Source organism: Mus caroli, unplaced genomic scaffold (assembly GCF_978045245.1).
Source record: "Mus caroli unplaced genomic scaffold, Mus_caroli_1 scaffold_1, whole genome shotgun sequence".
In the NCBI taxonomy this organism is placed as follows: domain Eukaryota; kingdom Metazoa; phylum Chordata; class Mammalia; order Rodentia; family Muridae; genus Mus; species Mus caroli.
In genome coordinates this window covers 90,489,875-90,509,368 of record NW_028227256.1, presented here as the reverse complement: position 1 = coordinate 90,509,368, position 19,494 = coordinate 90,489,875, and the positions used below count along the sequence as shown (strand labels likewise).

Sequence of the window (19,494 nt, the reverse complement as noted above, 5' to 3'; positions counted from 1 at the left end):
CAGCTCACAGCCATCTATAATGGGATCTGATGACCTCGTCTGTGTGTTTCTGAAGACAGGGCTTGTGTGTGTGTGTGTGTGTGTGTGTGTGTGTGTGTGTGTGTGTGTGTGTATGCATATATGTATTTAAAAAATAAAAATACATAAAAAAGAAGAAATGTTTTGGTTCCACACTCATAGGAGCTTCACTCACAAGAGTGAATGTGGGAATTGCCCATATGTCCATCAGGAATGAGTGGATGAAGCAGATAGAGTCTGCCAGTACACTGGAACACTAGCCTTGAGAGGGAAGGAAAGTCTGGCTTTTGCTACACCATGGATGAATCCTAACACTGTGCTGGGGCGGGGGGGGGGGGGGCGGCGGTAGTAAGCTGTCTGCATGAAAAGACAAACTGTCAGAGGTGGCGAGTCACAGAGTGCCTGCCAGGACCTGGGGAGATGATGACAAGCTGGCACTTAATGGGGACAGAGTTTAGGTTTTGACAAGAATCTTATTTTCTGGGAAGGGAGATGTGAGCCTTGACCTTCTGCCTGCTCCAGAAGCTGCCTCAGCAGCTGAGGGAAAGACTGTCCATCCGTGGAGAGTGAGGCTTGGCACCCCTCACTGAAGTCAGGGGACACTGAGGCCCCAAGAGGGCCACCATTAGTAGTCATAGCTTATCAGGGTGACAGGATCAATAGAATCTAGGAGGAGAGATGTTTAGGGCTCACTTGGGATCAAGCCAGATGCCAGGCCAGTAGATGTTCCCAAGTGGGGACAAGATAGAGCCGGGGCTTAGAGCTTAGCCCTTCTGGGGGGAAGCTTCTTCATTCAAGGCATTCTTGGCTACATCAAAGCTCATACACAGCATGGCCCTTGGCTTCATCTGGTCTGCCAATGTGGTCATTAATCTTATCTGGGAATGAGCTGGAGAGCCAGCTCAGTGGTTAAGAGCAGGCACTGCTCTTCCAGGAGGAACCAAACCCATACCAGGCGGCTCATAACTGCCTGTAACTGCAGCTATTCTAATGCTTCTAACCTCTGTAGCGCTCTCTCTCTCTCTCTCTCTCTCTCTCTCTCTCTCTCTCTCTCTCTCTCTCTCTCTCTCTCTCTCTTTCTCTCTCTGCATGTGTGTGTGTGTGTGTGTGTGTGTGTGTGTTAAAAAACAAAATTAAGGAAAAATACATCCCTACCAGCACCTGGGCTGGTGTGGTGTGTGACCCACACTTGGGTACCATCCCCTGGCCACAAAACTAGCCAACCTGGTCAAGGCCCAGGTAAACTAGATGGGTAGGGACCAGGGTATAAACTCTTGCCAGTAATGGCAGGTTCATGAAGGTGAGCTAGGTGTCCTAGGGCAGGCACTCCCCAGAGCCAAGGCAGTCCAGCCTGTGGTTGTTCCCATTTTCAAGTTTGTGAACCATGTGGATAATTAAAGCAAATATGCTCAAGAAGAATGTGCTGTAATCTCTTTTCTTAACATCACAGCCTTCTCATTGCTCATGTTTAACTGATTGTAGAGAGACTCTCTTAGAAGCAACATATGTCAATCAAACGCCTATGATCAATGAGCTGAGGCAGAAAATAGGTGAGACACTGATAGGAAGGGAGAAGATTCTGAGAAACAGTGAGAGAATAAAGGGGAGATTTTCCCTGGAGACTGAGGTAAGCCAGCAGGAGCTGAACTCAGGATAGAATAAAGAGATTAGCCCCAGACTTGGACACATGAAGCTGAGGAGCGGTAAACCATATGAAAGACACACAATTGTTTGAATGGGTTAAATAATTATGCTATGAGCTTGTTGGGAAATGAGCCGAATCTTGTGGCCTAGGCATTTATTAATAAATAATTAGTCTCAGAGTCCTTATTGTTGAGAACTAAGTGTCCAGGAGATAAAAAAAAAACGACTATTTTATTTTTACAATTGATAGACTTCTTTTTTATTGATTTGAGCTTACAGAAAGTACAAAGCTCATGTGTGTTCCTCCTCCCACCTGAACACCTAGCTGCAGAGTCCCTACACTTAAAGGGGAGGGATTGCATTTGCTGCTACCACAAACCGACCCTCACACAACAATCTCTTTCAGAGTGCAGCTTACACCAGGGTCCCTTGTTGGTGGCACTGCCGGGGGCCTTGATGGTTGTCATGCACTGCCTTACAGGGCCCTGTTGAGTGTTCTCACTGACTAAAAGTCCCACGGATGCAGGAAAGCAAGGTCAAATGCATGACTACGAGTCTAACTCCAAGTTTTAGCAGCCAAAAGAGACCATCCCATGAACTGCCCTAGACCTCCCACCTCTCCAAGGATTATAAAAAAAAATCCCCCCACGAAGAAAAAAAAAAGATCAGTCACCCATGATAGGGGGAAAAGCCTCTGGATGCGGTGATGCAATGTTCTGGGAATATCTCTTACATTCTTAGAGACTGGAGTCTCTGCTGGGCCTCACAGCCAGAGTTAATAACACCTTAGGTAAGTAACCTTGAAGAACTTAAGACAAGACTATTATCCTGTTGCTTAACCTGCTTCTATGAGAACAATGTGACAACCAACTATACTTGGATTTCCCATGTCATCAGCTTTTACAATGTAAGCAATGCATGGCAGTAATCTTAGTTAAGTGTTGGTCCAGACCCCTGACCCAGATACAGCATGTGTATCGTTTGCTGAAAGCAGCAGAGACAAAGGTTGAAAGCAATGTTCTATAATCTATCACAAAGGTTGAAAGCCTCCATTTATGGATATTGGTTTATGGTGGTGCTTGTCTGGGTCAGAAGAGATCAGTTGGAGACAGTGACTTAATCCTTTGTTAAAGATTTCTGTAAATTATCCCCCTCCCCTTCCCATATGATGCTTTTTATGCTGTTCAATAAAGACAGAGCTCCTTTGTTAGGGAAACACACACACATACACACAGCTCATAAAACAGAAAGACACCACTCACAAACCCAGACAGCTCTCTCTCTGTCTCTCTGTCTCTCCTTCTCTCTCTCTCTCTCTCTCTCTCTCTCTCTCTCTCTCTCTCACACACACACACACACACACACACACACACACACAATTCATACAACAGACAGACACCACTCACAGACACAGACAGCCACAGCACACACAGAACAGGAAACACAGACACAGGGACAGATTCACAAGACAATCTTCAGGTTGAGATTCAGACTCATACAACAGACAGACAGACAGACAGACAGAGGATGGAAGATACGTGGAGCATGAGATAGCAAATTCTAATCTGGACTCTCTTGATTAAGTGACTCCAAGGGAAACGCTTCCCTTTCTTTCCTTCATGTGACACCGATTTATTATTGGTGGCTCAGAGTTAATAGTCATATAATCCACACACCTGGACCTGAAAACGGTTCTTGAGTCTTTTACTTGTTCAAGCCCTCTCCCACTCTGTGGAGCATACCTATACTTCATTCTCTGTCTGAAAACACCTATAATTTATCTACTGCATGTCCATGTCTTATTCAATTATCTGTTCAAGACACAAAGAACCAGGATATCAGGTCACAGAAAATGCCCAAGATTCTCTTTGGTAACAGTCCGAGTTCTTTGTGTGTATCCACACACCTCTCATTCAAGCATGATCCCTTCACCCTTTGCCCTTTCCAGAAAGCCATATGGTTGGGGTCACACAGTAAGAGTCTTTCCATATGGCCTCTCCTCATAATATGCATTCGAATTTCATCACTGCCTTTTCTTAAGCTTAATAGCTAACTATTGGGTGAACTTTTTTTAAAATGAATAAACATCTTTTCACCCCCAAACCAAGAAAACTATTTCACTCAAGTCTAGCTTGGTGAATCAATGACTTCAAAGTTCTTCTTTGTTTATTTTTTGGGGTTTTTTTTTTTTTTTTTGGTTTTGGTTTTGAGATTGGGTTTTTCTGTGTAACCCTGGCTGTCCTAGAACGCTGTAGACCAGGCTGACTTCAACTCATAGAGATCAGCCTGACTCTGCCTCCTGAGTGTTAGGATTAACCACCACCACCCGGCTGACTTTTCAAGAACATGGCAAGTTATAAACAATTACAGCACTGAAGAAAATGTCTTTCTCAGGAAGAATTAGCAGTTTATATATCCTGAGGGAAGGGTAAAGCTGTATAAGTCACTCCCACAACAATCATAGATGATAGATAGATAGATAGATAGATAGATAGATAGATAGATAGATAGATAGATAGATGTAATAGAAAAGAAAGAGAGAGAGAGAGGAGAGAGAGAGAGAGAGAGAGAGAGAGAGAGAGAGAGAGAGAGAGAGAGAGAGAGAAAGAATAGTCTCCTCAGAGAGGGGCAGGGCCCAGAAACTGTTAACTTCTGGTATCAGCAAACAGAAGATAGGCCTTTAAGTCTCTCTTCCCAGAAACCATTCACTGTACATCCTCAGGAAGGGGCAGAGCTTGTAGCACCTTCCTCTCCTGGATGAAGGAACACTAATGGGCCTACTTTTCTGCAGACATCACATAGGTAATCATGCCTGCTAAGAGCTCCAGTGGTCAAGGACCATGTCTGCAGGACAGCATTCCACAGCGATGTACCTCTTTTTAGTGTCGGTTAATAGTCTGCCATTTAGATGGCTGCAATTGGTGTATTCATCTGTTCTCTGGCTGGAAAATGTGGGTTGGGGTTGGGGTTGAAGTTGGGGTTGGGGTTGGGGTTGGGGTTAGGGTTAGAATTAGGGTTGCATTTGTTTTGGTTATGGTTAACAGTTGCCTACAAGTTTCATCAATTGTTAGTAAAGATGCTATACATGTTTAGTTTTTCATGAGGACACAAGTTTTCAACAACTTTAGGTAAACACTGAGGAGCATAATCGCTGAATTATATGGCAGAAGAATACTTTTTCTAGGAAACTGGGATGTCTTCCCGTGTGGTTCCACACTCCTTCTAGAACCGAAGAAGAGTACCCGCAGCTCTGCCTCCTCTGACCCCTGGTGAGGTCTGAAAGGCTCTAGCAGGCCCAAGCTTGGAAAACACAGGCCCGGGCATAACAAACAAGGCTCCAACTGTTTTGTCTTCTACCTCTCTCTGCCTTGCTACACCATGAGATGACATTCCCAAAGCTCGCCACCAAAGTCTAGTCCCTTATTTGGCCACTGACTCATTCCTGAGGCTGACCTCCAAGGTCCAACTATCAAAACACCAAGGTTCATGAATCAGAATTCATTATTTTGACTAACCTAATTAAAATACTGAAGCAGAACTTACCATTAAGTCCTGACTCATTCTAACACAGACCTCCACCTTTCCTTTTTAAAATTAACCCTTGAAAAGCCGCTTGCAGCTATTTCTGCCCAGCTTAGGTTCAGTCGCCTGTTTTTATGTTCAAATAAATTATATTTTCTTCTAATATTAATTCTTACATACAAAGTCAGTAATGTGTACAGTAGAATAATCATGAGATGATTGACAGTACAATATTTTAGAACCACTTTTATAGAAACTGAACGTAGCAGAACCAATCTTATATCACATTTGTGCACTTTACAAAAAAGCATCATTTTAAAAAAACATTGTAAAAACACAATTTGACAAAAATCCCTCCCAAATCATCACTTTCTTTAAAATCAAAATACTTGCTCCAGATTATTTTCTGCTTACACCACTTACATCCAAATGAGAGACCCAAGCTCTGACCCAAGCTCAGAATGAGGCACAGACCCCTTTGTGCTAGGAATAGAGCCCGCTGGTTGTACTTGCTTATTTGATTTGGCATGGCTATGCGCCCTTCTAAGCCGACTCTCCTTTGGCCTGCTTGCCCTGTCAGTTACTGAGAGACGTTCAGTCACAACTGAAAGTCGGCCTGTTTGTTCTTATGAATTGGTACAATTTTGCTTTCAACTTTGGAACCTAACATTAGCAGAATACAAATTTACAGCTGCTGTCACTTTCTTCTGAATGCTTTCTTCTCCACTGGCAGAGGTCTCTTCCTGCACATCCACTCTCGAGAGTGTCCAAGTGTCTGTCACGGTCTTCTCTGTGTCTGTCTCCCTCCTCGGTGGTTGGCATGTGGCTGTTTGGATCTTCAGTGTCTGCTTTGGTTTTGCCAGTGGAGCCAATTTGTCCTTTTAATTGGCATGTCAGTGTGTGTTTAGCGTGATTTGGGTATGTTTGGGTTTCGTTGATTTGCCCTCTGCATCTACTTCCTGCCTTTACCTTCCCTATTCAGTATTTAACTTCCTGTTCCTTGCATGGTTAAGTTGATCTTCCTCTCTTCCCAATTGTCACCTCTCCATACAGGGATCAAACCACCCTCAGCCGTGTCTGCTCTGGCTGACATGGAATATCACGTCAAGAGCTTATACAAATTAGAACTATCAGCTTTTTGGACTTCAGGAACTCCCAGGATACCTCCCTTCTGTTTGCCTCCCACTCCTCCACACTGCATCTTGCTTCGATGTTAGACTTATATATATATATATATATATATATATATATTTTTTAATTCCAGTCCATTTCTTGTTTATTTGAAGAGACATTTTTTCTTGATTGATTTTTAAGGTAGATTTTCATTGTGTAGCCCAGGCTAGCCTGGAACCCTGGATCCTCTTGCTTCAATTCATCCTCCAGGAGTTCCGTGCTTACAGACATAAGCCTTTACCATCCATATTGAGGGTTTCGCTGCATGGGACCCTTGGATTGACAGTTATTTTCTCTCTGGCCTCTCTAAAGGGCAGTCCTGTTGCCTCTTTCGTGTGCTTTAACTCCCTGCTTAACTTGATTGCCCAGCCTCTTCGGTTTCAGAGGTTTAATACAATGTGCTCAGCTGTGGTTTTCCTTTAGTTTACTCTGCTCAAAGACACAGGCAATATCAAGTGACCACAGCCACTCCTGTGACACACTCAAAGAAGACTAAACCTCTGAACCTGTAAGCCAGCTCGAATGTTGTCCTTAAAAGAGTTGCCTTGGTCATGGAGTCTGCTTACAGCAGTAGAACCCTAACTAAGACACCTGGGACCAACACCTGAAACCATGGTTCAACATAAAGCTTTCCTTTAAGTTGGCTTTCTCTGATAGTTGGTGACAGAAAGGAGAAGGGACAAACAGCTATGCTTGGTGCATAGCGTCTAGCTAGGGAAGGCAGAGGGACGGCTCCTCCTCTGTGTGGGATGCAGGGTGAGGAAGGCAGGTGGTAGCTCCTCCTCCTTATCTGTGATTCATGATGTGCTCTAAGGGACCTCAGACTGAAAATGGACAGTGACTCTTTCTGGCTACTCACAACTGTGTCTCATGGCCACTGCTTCACAAGCCTGAAACACAGCTGTGTTCCAAACAACAAACTTACTGCACATGTTGAACGCTGGCATCTACCACCACACCGGTCCATGGGCTAACACTAAGAATCAAGAGGAGTAACTCCTGCAGACTTTGGTGGGAAGTGCTTAGCTCCTTCCCTGTCTGCAAACCCAGCTCCAAAGCCCCTGAGCTTTGGCCCCTTTTATTACAGCCTTGTCATGACACTGGCCCCATGCAGGTCACCCACCTTCTCTTTGGCTTTCTGGAAATCTGTTTGCCTTCAAGATCATACTTTACAGGGCAGGGCTGTCTTCAGTGGGCACTGTTCTACCTACCAGACATTGTGTCTATGCAATATTGGAGCTGGTGATCATAGAAGCTAGAGAGCTGCATATCACTCAGGAGACTCACAGAATGTGCAGTGCCAGGGAAGCCTGGGCTCAGGAGGGGAAGCATAACCCCAAGGCGTAGCATGCACCACACACGAGACATCAGATGCTCTGAGTGGTGATGAGGGGCCAGAGGTGTCATAGGTGGGAAAGCAGAAGGAAAGGCCTTCTGCGGGGACACACTTATCCACCTCCCCACACTGTAGGGTACTAAGAGGGTGGAGACATCATCTACTATGGGTCTCAGAAAGCCCAAAGAGAGGTGATGGGGATAAGACCGTCTTTTAAGCATATCCCCCAGGAATAAAACCTTGTAGCCCTATCAGAATATGGAGATAGGGCTGGCAAGATTGTGAGATAGCTCAGCAGGTTGGACAAGCATGGCCAATTGGAGTTCAGTAACCAGAGCCCACATAGAAGTGGCCACAAAGTTCTTCTATGACCTCTACAGGCATTCATTCTGTGGAACACACATGTGCACATACCATCCCAACACATCATCATCATCATAGTAATAATAAATAATAATAAAATTTAAAGATTTGTTCCTTTTTATGCTTATGGGTATCTTGCTTGTATGTACACCTTAGTACCACCTGCATGTAGTGTCTATGGAAGCCAGAAGAGGGAGTTGGATCCCCTGAAACTGGATTTATGGGTTGTTGTGAGCTGCCATGTGGGTGCTGAAAATTAAATCCAGGACTATGCAAGAGCAACAAATGTTCTTAACCACTAAGCTATCTCTCCAGCTTCCAGGTAGATACATATATACATATATGCATAGATAGATGTATAGATAGAACACAGAGAAAATACTCACACACACACACAGAGTTTCTCACCATGTCATACCTTCAACTAGCTCATGATCTACCATCAAGACAACCATCATCAGACAAGGCTGCTCAACCATAACCCCCAGAAGTGGGAACCAATATCAACCTCCTTCCTTTAAAGCTCACCCAGTCTGTGCCATGTGGCACAGTGCTACTAACAGTGAAGGCAGACTGAAACAGGACCCTGTCCTAAGCCTGAGCACATCCCCCTCCCCTACCTTTCGGGGCCACAGTCAGGGGACCTTCCCCCAGAGTCCTTGGCAGCTGATGAGAGCTGAGGACCTAGGAGTCCAGGGGGCCACTGGAAGGCAACTCGGGAAGGAGACTTGACCCTGACCTTCAGGATATGCTCTGCTGAGGCAGGTGAGTCAGTAGCTCCTGATGGCCTTAAAGACAGCTTTAAGACCCAGTTAGTCTGATACAAAACTCCACTACATAGAGGAGATAACAGGACCCATCTCAAAACAGTGTCTACCCCAAGGCTTGGCCAAAGAACACAGTGGTTTAATAAAGGATAGTACCCAGAGCAATAAAGATTTTTCTTTAGGTCATTTTTTTAATGTATAGCTTTCTAAATCTTCTAATTTTTCTAAAATGGCCATATACCTGCTTGGTTTTTGTTTTGTTTTTTATTTTGTAAGGAAGAGTGCATGCACGGGTGTGTATCATATACTTCCGGAGGTCAGAGGTCAACTCTGACTCATTCTTCAGCAGCTCTTTCTTTGTATTTTGAGGCAGGGTCTCTCACTAGGACCTGGAATGTGCCAGTGAGGCCAAGCTGTCTGTTCAGAAAATCTTGGGGAACTTACTGATCTCTGACATTACAAGTGCACCATCAAATTGGGATTTTTACAGGATACTAAAAACGAAACTCAGATTGCCCTGATTCTATGGCAAGTGCTTTGCTGCGTAAGCCATCACTCCAGCCCACACAGACTGGTTTTATAATCAGACATTAGGATTTTAATAAGAAATACAAAAGGGCACCAGGCAGTGGTTGTACATGCCTTTAATCACAGCAATGTGAGAAGCAGAGGCAGATGGAGCTTTGAACTCAAGGTCAGCCTGATCTACAGAGTGAGATCCAGGACAGCCAGGGCTAACACAGAGAAACACTGTCTTGAAAAAGAAAAAAGCAAGAGAACAGAGAAAACAGCTCTTGACAGGACAAGAGCCCTCTCTAGAGAAGGGTAAAGAAGTAGGCACATGGAGCAGGTCCTAGGAGGTACCCCTTGCTCAAGTCAAGTTCTGTCCCCTCTAGCTGGGGAGACTGGCTCCCCATCCTGCTTCTCCTCCTTGAAATTCAGAAAGTGAACAGACCTCAGTCATCAGCATGTTTCAAATTGGCTGAGGTTGGCACACAGGGTCATGGAAAGCGGTGCAGTGATATCCACTGTCCCTGTTGCCTTCCTCCCAGGAACCCTTAGGATATGAAAGCTGAGCAAGGCACCAGTGGAAGATTTGCATGGTGATCAGAGCAGTGAGCTAAAGCACTGGCAGCCAAGTTTTGGTGTGGAAAGAAAAGTCACAGCGCAGCCTCTTTATTTCTCATTTGCACTCAGAAAGCAGCTGGCTCCCGGGTGAGTCACCACTACCATCCACAAGGGGACAGAGCTCTCTCCATCCTAGCATCATGCTGACCTACCCCTAACCTCCTCTATATAGACTACCCTTCCTCTCCAGGCACCTACCAGAGGGCCAGGCCATCAAGAGGGCCAGCAATGCCCCTGAGACTTATCCCTGAGACTTGGCATCTCTAAGCCAGTGGGCACATTCTCCAGGACATCTGCCAGTGAGAACAAGCAAAAAGAAATGTCTTCATAGGAAGCCCTGGTCCCGCTCTCAAACAGACAGGCAAAAGCCAGAGATGCCCCAGGCATAGGCCCAAGAAAGGCAAGGTCAGAGTAGCCACTGGGGCCCTCATAGATCACCCAGGGCTCTGTCCAGCTGTGGGGGTCCAAGGGGGATCGGCTCAGGTAGATTCCCATGTGGAGCCGAGCTCTACGCCCTGCTGGGTGGGAATACAGCAGCCATGTGGGGCTCTGAAGCATGGAATCAGAGGCCATGGGACATTCTGGAGTCCAAGATGTCTTATCTCCATCTGGCCCGGGCTCTAGGCCATGATTCTCTAGGCTCCGGGACTGTGGGTAGCAGAGAGGCAACCTGGGCACCCAACGTTCAAGAAGACCTCTGGCACCTTCCCCTGAAGACTCCTGTACTCTGATATTGAAGCATGGGGAATGTGGGGTGTTCCTAGGACTCCCTGGCCACCAGTCATCCTGAGGCTCGATGGAGGGTGGAGCTCGGAAGCCCACAATGCTACCCTGGCAGCCACGAGCCGTCTCTGCCAATGTAGGCACCAGTTCCCCTGGTAGGAAGGAAGTGCCTTCATCAGCACTAAGTGCCTGCACACGGTTACCCAGAGGGCTTCGAGCATTACAGTAGAGAAAGTCTCCATCCACCGCAGCCAGTTGGCACTCTCCAGAGCGTAGGTTGGGCACAAGGCCTCCACAATGCCAGGAGATCCCATGATCATCACTGTAGAAAGCCAAGGAGTGGGGACTGGTCCAGCAGATTTTGCCAAAACATTCCCTTCGGTCCACATGATAGGTGTAAGCAGGAACAAGCAGGCGACCTGAGCGCAGCTGAACTCCATGGCCTGGACCCACAGCAAAGGTGGCCCAGTCTACAGAGAGAAGGAGCCAGACCCTTGGGTTAGGAGAGCTGACTGCCTCCATATATCGGACCAGAAATGCACCCAGACTGGAGGAGCCTATCAAGGCTGTCTTCAAAATCCTATCAGTCTGCTTGGGCAAGTGCTTTCTTAGTTTTTAAAAAAGATGTATTTGTAACTATGGGCATATGGAAGGCATCCTCATGAATGCAGGTACCCATAGAGGCTAGAGAGACAGATACCCTGGAACCGGAGTTACAGTTAATTGCAAGCCACCCAATCCAAGGGCAGGGGACTGAACTCTACAGCTCTTTACAAGAGCTGTAAATCATACAAGCTCTTAACCTCAAAGGCATCTCTCCAGCCCCTGGGTCAAGTGTTTTGCTTTGTTTGTCTTGGGATGCTAAGCCCAGAAGTCAAACCAAACAAGTCATCTAGCACTGAGCCACTCTGCAGCCACTGGCCACCAGATGATCACCATCAGAGCTCAACTTCTGAAGCAGATGCCACACAAGTACAATGGAGGGAGGAGGCCTCGGATGAGCCCTTGCGCTGGCTGGTTTGGTGTGTCAAACTGACACAGGCTAGAGTCATCAGAGAAGAAGGAGCCTCCCTTGAGAAAATGGCTCCAAAAGACCCAGGTGTAAGGCATGTTCTCAACTAGTGATCAATGGGAGAGGGCTCAGCCCATGATGGGTGGTGCCATCCCTGGGCTGGTGATCCTGGATTCTCTAAGAAAGCAGGCTGAGGAAAACATGGAAAGCAAGCCAATGGCTTCTGCATCAGCTCCTGCCTCTGGGTTCCAGCCCTGCTTGAGTCCCTGTCCTGACGTCCTCCAATGATGGACTATGATCTGGAAGTGTAAGCCAAATAAACCTTTTCATCCGCAACTTGCTTTTTGGTCATAGTAATAGAAACCCTAACTAAGGCAGCCCTGTTTCCTCATCCTCCTCCCAGAACCTGCCACATCCCTCTATGTGGCACTCGTGTGCCCAGTCCCTTGGGGAGCTGCCAACCAGCAGGGTTCAGGGTGGTGGGGGAGAGCAGTAGGCAGTCAGTCCCTGGAGAGTAGGGACTGCAGAGGTGGAAAGAGACTGAATCCCGGAGACCAGAGCTGGATGAGGAGGAGACAAAAAAACAAAAGGAAGAGGTAAAAAAGATGGGTTTGGAAATAAAAGATTCAGCCCTCATCACAGACAAGGAGAGCCTCTGGTGGGCCATCCCTGGCAACAGGCAGTGTGAAGAAGCTGGGAAATACCAGACAGTTCTGCCGACAGTGTTAGGAGGTCATTGCGCTCAGGGGAGGTGGGGCAGGAGGCCTGGAGATAAGAGAGACAGAATTGTCCACCAAATGGTGGATTGACCCAAGCGAAGGACAAGCCCAAGTCCACTAGAGTCCACACCCATCTTTCCCTGTCCAGTCCCTACCCACTCTACCCCTCCACCCCACCCCAGCAGCCCATCCCACACATCAGATGTCACCTACCCTGCAATGCAGCACCAATGGCTTCCTCAGTGAGATCTCGCACACTGCCCCAGGTGAGGCCAGCATCACAGCTGGTCACACAGCAGAGGCGAGCAGCGTTCTTGCCAGTAGCGATTTGCACGGCCTCCGGTGTGTGGCCCAGCACGGCAATGAAGAAGAGGAAGATGGTACCGGAGTGCTCATCCAGCACCGGGCAAGGGTTCATAGACCTGTGCTCCTCCAGTACTGCAGTCTCCAGTACACTCAGAGCGCTCCACTGAGAGAAGAGAAGCAGATGGTCAAGACTTCTGGAGCCTGGCCTCAGTCTCCAGGGAGATCTATAGAGCTAGGCTCAGTTTCCTCTGCACCTAACACTCACCCGCACTGAGCCCCTGGTCAGCGTGCCCCTCCGTAGCACCAGGCGGTGGGCATGGGAATCATCAGGGCTAAGTCGCTGTTCCGCGAAGGCCAGCAGAGTAGGCCTGGGAGGCACACAGAGCAACGCAGGCACACGGTAGGTCAGGCCTGTCCTTTCCCGCTGGAAGAGCACGGTTCTCCTGGGAACACGCGTGGGCCCCATAACCTTCCAGTTGGAGCAAGGCACCAGGGAGTCTGTTGGGGAGGAGGCTCCACAAGTTTACATGACTACAGGCACGACCCATGCCCACCTGATCATCTTTTTTTATTATTTTTATTAAATATTTTCTTTATATACATTTCAAATTTCAAATGCTATCCCGAAAGTTCCCCATACCTTCCCACACACACACACTCCCCTACCCACCCACTCCCACTTCTTGGCCCTGGCGTTCCCCTGTACTGAGGCATATAAAGTTTGCAAGACCAATGGGCCTCTCTTCCCAGTGATAGCCGACTAGGCCATCTTCTGATACATATGCAGCTAGAGACATGAGCTCCAGGGGATTCTGGTTAGTTCATATTGTTGTTCCACCTCAGCTATTGGATGGATCACATGGCCACCTGATCATCTTAATGGTGCTTTCTATCTGCCTCAGCCCAGATTTCTCACAACCCATCCCCAGGCCCCTCACTGCCACTGTACCCCAAATGTCTATGGAACTGGCCCCTCCCTCCTTTCTAAGCCTCTCCTTTGCTCGGCTAACTAGTGCTGGGGAGCTGGGCAGAGAAACCATGCCCTGCCAGCTGGTGTGTCCTGGAGACTCATTTTCACGGAACTCACCCAACAAGAGTTCTGGACAAAACCAGACAAAAAAAAAAAAAAGTTGGGGAGAAGTATTCAATGTCAACAACTATGGTATGTGAGACCAGACATCACACAGCAGGGGCAGATGAACCCTGGCACCTCCCCACATGGAAGCAGAAGGGAGCTCCAGCAGTCTCCTTGGCGAATAGCTTCAGACACAGGAGATGCACCCACTGAACCCCTAGGCTGCCTAGGGGTTTGGAGATGAACAGCAGAACAGCCCTTACCTGCAGCATACATACCCCCAAGTAGTTCTCATAAGTGCCAGAGAGATTACCAGGGGACGGGGTCGATCAAAAGGCAGAAAAAGAAAAACCAAGAAAAGCAGAGAAGCCCTAGCTTAGCCCTAAGTGGATTCCTCCCTGTCAGAGCAAGGTCAGTGTGAGGCTGAGAAGGTGGAGGATGGGTGGACAGAATTCCAGAACCGGGAGGATGCGGTGAACAAGGAAGGACTAAGGCCTCCCCTCATGGTCATCTACTGTCCTGTCTCCTACTCTATACCCTGCCATTTCCTAACCTCACCCACAAGCCAAGGATCAAGTAGGCATCAGTCAGTCTCTGTGCGATCAGAAACCTGCTTATGAGCACCATACCCCTTCTTGTCCATACAGCCACCCCCTTCCCCATGCAGCCTCATCAGTGGGGCCCTGGACCAAGAGACAGCTAGAAAATACTTCCACATGGAACTGAAGCCACCAGAGGATGGTCAGGCAGTCTCAGAGAATATTTTCTCCCCATTTAGCCTCCCACACAGAACGACCTGTTAGAGGTATGCTGGGGCCATGAACCGAATCTGCCAGAGACAGCTGTCTGATTGGCACCATGGCAGACCAGAAAGTGAGTGTATATAGCTGATGTGGGATTGATGGGGGAAAAGAGCAGGGTCTGCTTTACCTGCAGGACATGAACAGTTAGAGCCCACTGCCATCTAGGCCAGACCACCACCAGCCAAACAGCTCATGGTCAGGCTCCCCAGGCCAGGACATAGCCAGACACACAGCCCACACCAGCCACTCCTGACCAGCCTACCAAGAGCCACACAGAAGAAACTAGTTCAGAACACCAAGAGGAGGCATCTTAGCATAGCACCTGGACAAAGATCAAGTCTCAGTAGGAGCTTAGTATGACCTCACAGATTGGAACACAGGATAGACAAGTAGAGGAGAGTCACTCACGTAAAGCAATATCAGGCTCCGCAGACCACTGAGGAGGGCTGTGCTGACCACCACTAGAGCCAAGCCTTAGGTCCTCTGGGTCTGCCAAGCACAGTCTGGGCCACAAGCTCCGTGATGCGCACTGTCCTGTTCACCCACTACTAGCTCTGGGGCTTCTGAGCAGCCTCCTGTCTCCTAGAAGACCCCAGCTCTGCACTCAAAGGGTGATTGTACCCAAGTAGAAGCAGGTGCGGGGAGCCACGCGTTCGCTCAGACCGAACAGGCACAAGAGAGACATTCTCTGTCTATTTGGATGGTTTCCCAAAGTCTAGGACCACAAGAACTGTGAATTCAGTCTGCTAGGAGCCTGATCCCACTCCCCAGCCTGGAAACAGAGCAGGACCCAAAGAGGCCCCAGATACCATCAAGTCCCATTGTACATAGGGTAAACTGAGAGCTATGAAGGGGACAGGGCTGTCACACATTAAAGGCATCCTTTTCTGAGACTGCTATGGGTTTCCATAGAGACCTCCATCAAAGAGCAGGACCTCCCCCATACCACTGCCCAAATGGCCCATTCAGGAAGTACCAGGGACAGGGATTGGCCAGGAGTACAGTGTTTCTGCACAGACTCATGCCATCCCAAGTGAAGTCGTCCTTGGGTGAAGGGTCACAGAGAGAAAATTGAAGCCTTTCAGCTCTGGCAGAAATAGTACAGCTTGACCTGGGCAACCTATTACCCTAGAGCACCAAAGCCAGGCCAGGCCTTTGCCTCACACCCTTACAGCCCACCCCAAGTTTGAACTTGTTAACTTCATACCAGGGAAGTCAGATTCCCTTCTTCTGGTCCTTGGCCAGTTAGAAACCATCAGAAAACAGGGGTTTTTCTCTTAAACTCTAATAAAATTGTCTTAGAGATTCCCTCTGAGTCCACTGTTAAGTTCTTTTGTGAATTTTTTTAAAGATCTATTTATTTTATGTGAGTACACAGTCACTGTCTTCAGACACACCAGAAAAGAGCATCAGATCCCATTACAGATGGTTGTGGGCCACCATTTGGTTTCTGGGAATTGAACTCAGAACCTCTGGAAGAGCAGCCAGTGCTCTTAACCACTAAGCCATTTCTCCAGCCCCATGAATTTTTAATTAAATTAAATTAATCTAACTAATGAATTGATGAGAAAGAATTTTATAAGTTCTTTTTAATGAAACTAAGAAGTGAATGAAGGCATCCCAGTTTTTCCATTAACGTGACAATAATGAAGAGACTCTAAGGATGCTCCTTTTGATGTGTATTATATTGGCAAATTGTAATGTGCAGTGTAAGCTCACTGAGAAATTGGCTTTGGAAGCAGGGCCACCCTTCATTTCAGGAAAGAAAATAACAAAACCGGCCAAGAATGAACACATTATTGAGAATAGCTGGAGGTAAATTATTTTCAACTGAGGTTATTCCTTTAAGATTTAGTCTAATTATACATGTGAGTGTGTCTGTATGTGGGTATATACACATGAGACAACGCATACATAATCATATACAAAGATGGATTTTAAGAGTATATGTGTAAAAATCTTTCACTTATATTTATAACTTGTCAGATTTTTAAAAGATTTATTTCTGTGTGTGTGTGTGTGTGTGTGTGTGTGTGTGTGTGTGAGTGAGAGAGAGAGAGAGAGAGAGAGAGAGAGAGAGAGAGAGAGAGAACTTGCATGCATGCTCCTGTGGATGCCTATAGAAGCCAGAAGAAAGCACTGGATCACTGGTGCTGGAGTTATAGGCTGTGTGAGCCACCTCATGTGGGTACTGGAACCTAACCCTGATCCTCTCCAAGAGCAGTATGTGCTTAATGGCTGAGCTCTCTCTCTAGGTCTCATTGTCAATTTTAAGTTAGACATTGGTTTGATTTTTTTTCCCTCCCATAGTGTTAAGCAGTTAAAATCTCAAATTGATCATGGTGAGGTTGTCTAGGCTTAAAGAAACAGTACAAGTGTGACACTCAAACTGTGCTTATAGTAGGGCTAACACCCCCCCAAAAAAAAAACAATGTTATCAGTGAGGGATCTGAGGCAAAGCTGTGCATTGTTAGCCACCTGAAATGTTCTCCTACACTTTTAGGGACCTCAGCTCACAGGCCAAACTGGGATTTGGGGCTTTAACACTGATGGGAATTTTAGTGCTAGTTGGTATAATGAACATATTTTTAGTATGGACTTAGGCACCAGGGTTAAGATAAAGAAAGTCACTCAAGAGGAAAATAGGTGGGAATACAGTTCCCAAAATAAAGTGCTTTTACAAATGAAAAATGTTTTTTTAAATTTTGTTTTGTTTTCATTCATTTATTTATCCATTCACTCCACATCCTGATGGAAGCCCCCATCTCCTCCCATTCCTCTCTCATATGGCCCCTCCTCTTCTCCTCTGAGAAGTGGGGAGTCCCCCCTGGGTATTTTCCCACCCTGACACATCAAGTCACTGCAGGACTAGGAGCATCCTCTCCTACTGAGGTCAGACAAGGCTGCCCAGTTAAGGGAACAGGATCCACAGACAGGCAGCAGAGTCAGGGACAGACCCTGCTCTAGTTGTTGGGGGACCTGCATGAAGACCAAGCGGAATATCCCCTACATTCATGCAGGGGGGCAAATGGGAGTTTTTGATATGGTGTAAATTTTTCTCTTTAGTGTTTATATTAAAAACAAACTAATGAATTTTATATAGAGAAACTATCTCCTAAAGTGATAGGGGCAGGAACAAAGCTCAAGAAGGAAGAGAGAAAGGAAATGGTTTTCAGAAGTAGGAGATGGTTATCAGAAGTGATCTTAAGCTCTGATGTACTAATTTTCTAGTATTTATTCGCTTTTTATATATTTTTTATGTCTCTTATTTGTCATTTTTAAAGCTTCTATTAACTCTTGTAAGTTACCAATATTATTATTTTGGTGGGTGTCTTTAGTCAGGGTTTCTATTCCTCCACAAACATCATGACCAAGAAGCAAGTTGGGGAGGAAAGGGTTTATTCAGCTTACACTTCCACATTGCTGTTCATCACCAAAGGAAGTCAGGACCAGAACTCAAGCAGGTCAGGAATCAGGAGCTGATGCAGAGGCCATGGAGGGATGGCATCACCCATCATGGGCCCTCCCTACTTGACCACTAATTGAGAAAATTCCTAACAACTGGACTCATGTAGGCATTTCTTCAAGGGAGGCTCCTTTCTCTGTGATAACTCCAGCTTGTGTCAAGTTGACACACAAAACCAGCCAGTACAGTGGGGGTTTTTTCCCACTAAAATAAAAGTCTGGTTTATTGACGCTGGAGAGGTTAAGTTCACTTACTGCTCTTGCAGAGGATCCAGGTTCCATTCCCAGCACCCACGTGTCAGCTTACAACCACCTACAACTCCATATCTAGGACATTCAGCGCCCCCTTCAAACCTCTGTGGTCACCAGGTATCCACACAGTGCACGCACACACACACACACACACACACACACACACACACACACGGATATATTCACACACATAAAATAAAAATAAACAAATACTTTTAAAAGGAAAGAAAATAATCTATAGTTTATTCTTGGATATTGTTTCACACATACAGCAAACAGACCAATAAATAAATGAACAATAACTTCATATACAAAAAAAAGAGTGTATTTGGCCTTTTTCATCATTTCATACAAACCAACTAAATATAGGGCGCTGAATGCCCTAGATATGGAGTTATAGGTGGTTGTGGGCTGACACGTGGGTGCTGGGAATGGAACCTGGATCCTCTGCACCAAAAAAAAAGTCACAGAGTACTCAGAATATGATTTTGTTGGTGGTGTTTTGTTTTCTTTTCTTCAAGGTCTCCTTTTCCTTCTTTGAAATTATAATGAATTATTCCACAAAGAAAATAAGAAGTAATACACAGAGCTAGTTGCGGTGGTGCATGTCTTTGATTCTAGCTCTTGGAAGCAGGGGCAGACAGATCTCTACCAAATTGAGGCCAACTTGATCTTCAAAGTGAGTTCCAGGACAGCCAGGGCTATGTAGAGAGACCTTGTCTCAAAAGGGCCAAAGGAAGGGAGGTAAAGAGCTGGCTTGGCAATTAAGAGCACTGACTGCTCTTCTAGAGGTCCTGAGTTCAATTCCCAGCCCAGTAGTTCATGTGATCTGATGCCCTCTTTTGGTGTGTCTGAAGAGAGTGACAGTGTACCCATATACATAAAATAAATAAATCAAAAAGAAAAAAAGGAAGGAAGCAAGCAAGCAAGCCAAGGGAGAAGGACTTAAGAATGCTTCTAATGTTGGGGTTGGTTACTTTGTATCATCAAAAGTGGCTGATGCAGCTGGGCAGAGAGTGTACAAGCCTTTAATAACAACACTTGGAAAGGAGAGGTGAGTTTCAGGCCATCCTGGTGGAAAAGTGAGTTCCAGGGCAGCCACAGCTGTTACACAAAGAATCCTGTTTCAAAAAAAAAAAAAAAAAAATGGCTGCCACCAAACAATACTTACAAAAGTATAAAATGTAA

At 46.4% G+C, this 19,494-nt stretch overlaps 1 protein-coding gene across 1 annotated transcript; it reads right to left on the bottom strand.

Annotated features, from left to right (window-relative positions):
• Positions 1 to 9,499: 9,499 nt before the first annotated feature.
• Positions 9,500 to 15,124, bottom strand: Neu4 (neuraminidase 4). Its single transcript, XM_021176258.3, has 4 exons — positions 14,998 to 15,124; positions 12,977 to 13,209; positions 12,619 to 12,874; positions 9,500 to 11,144 (listed from the first exon to the last, which is right to left on the bottom strand). Exons 2-4 carry the CDS (start codon positions 13,175 to 13,177, stop codon positions 10,165 to 10,167), a joined length of 1,437 nt encoding a protein of 478 aa, XP_021031917.1. The 5' UTR covers positions 13,178 to 13,209; positions 14,998 to 15,124; the 3' UTR covers positions 9,500 to 10,164.
• Between the last annotated feature and the right edge of the window lie 4,370 nt (positions 15,125 to 19,494).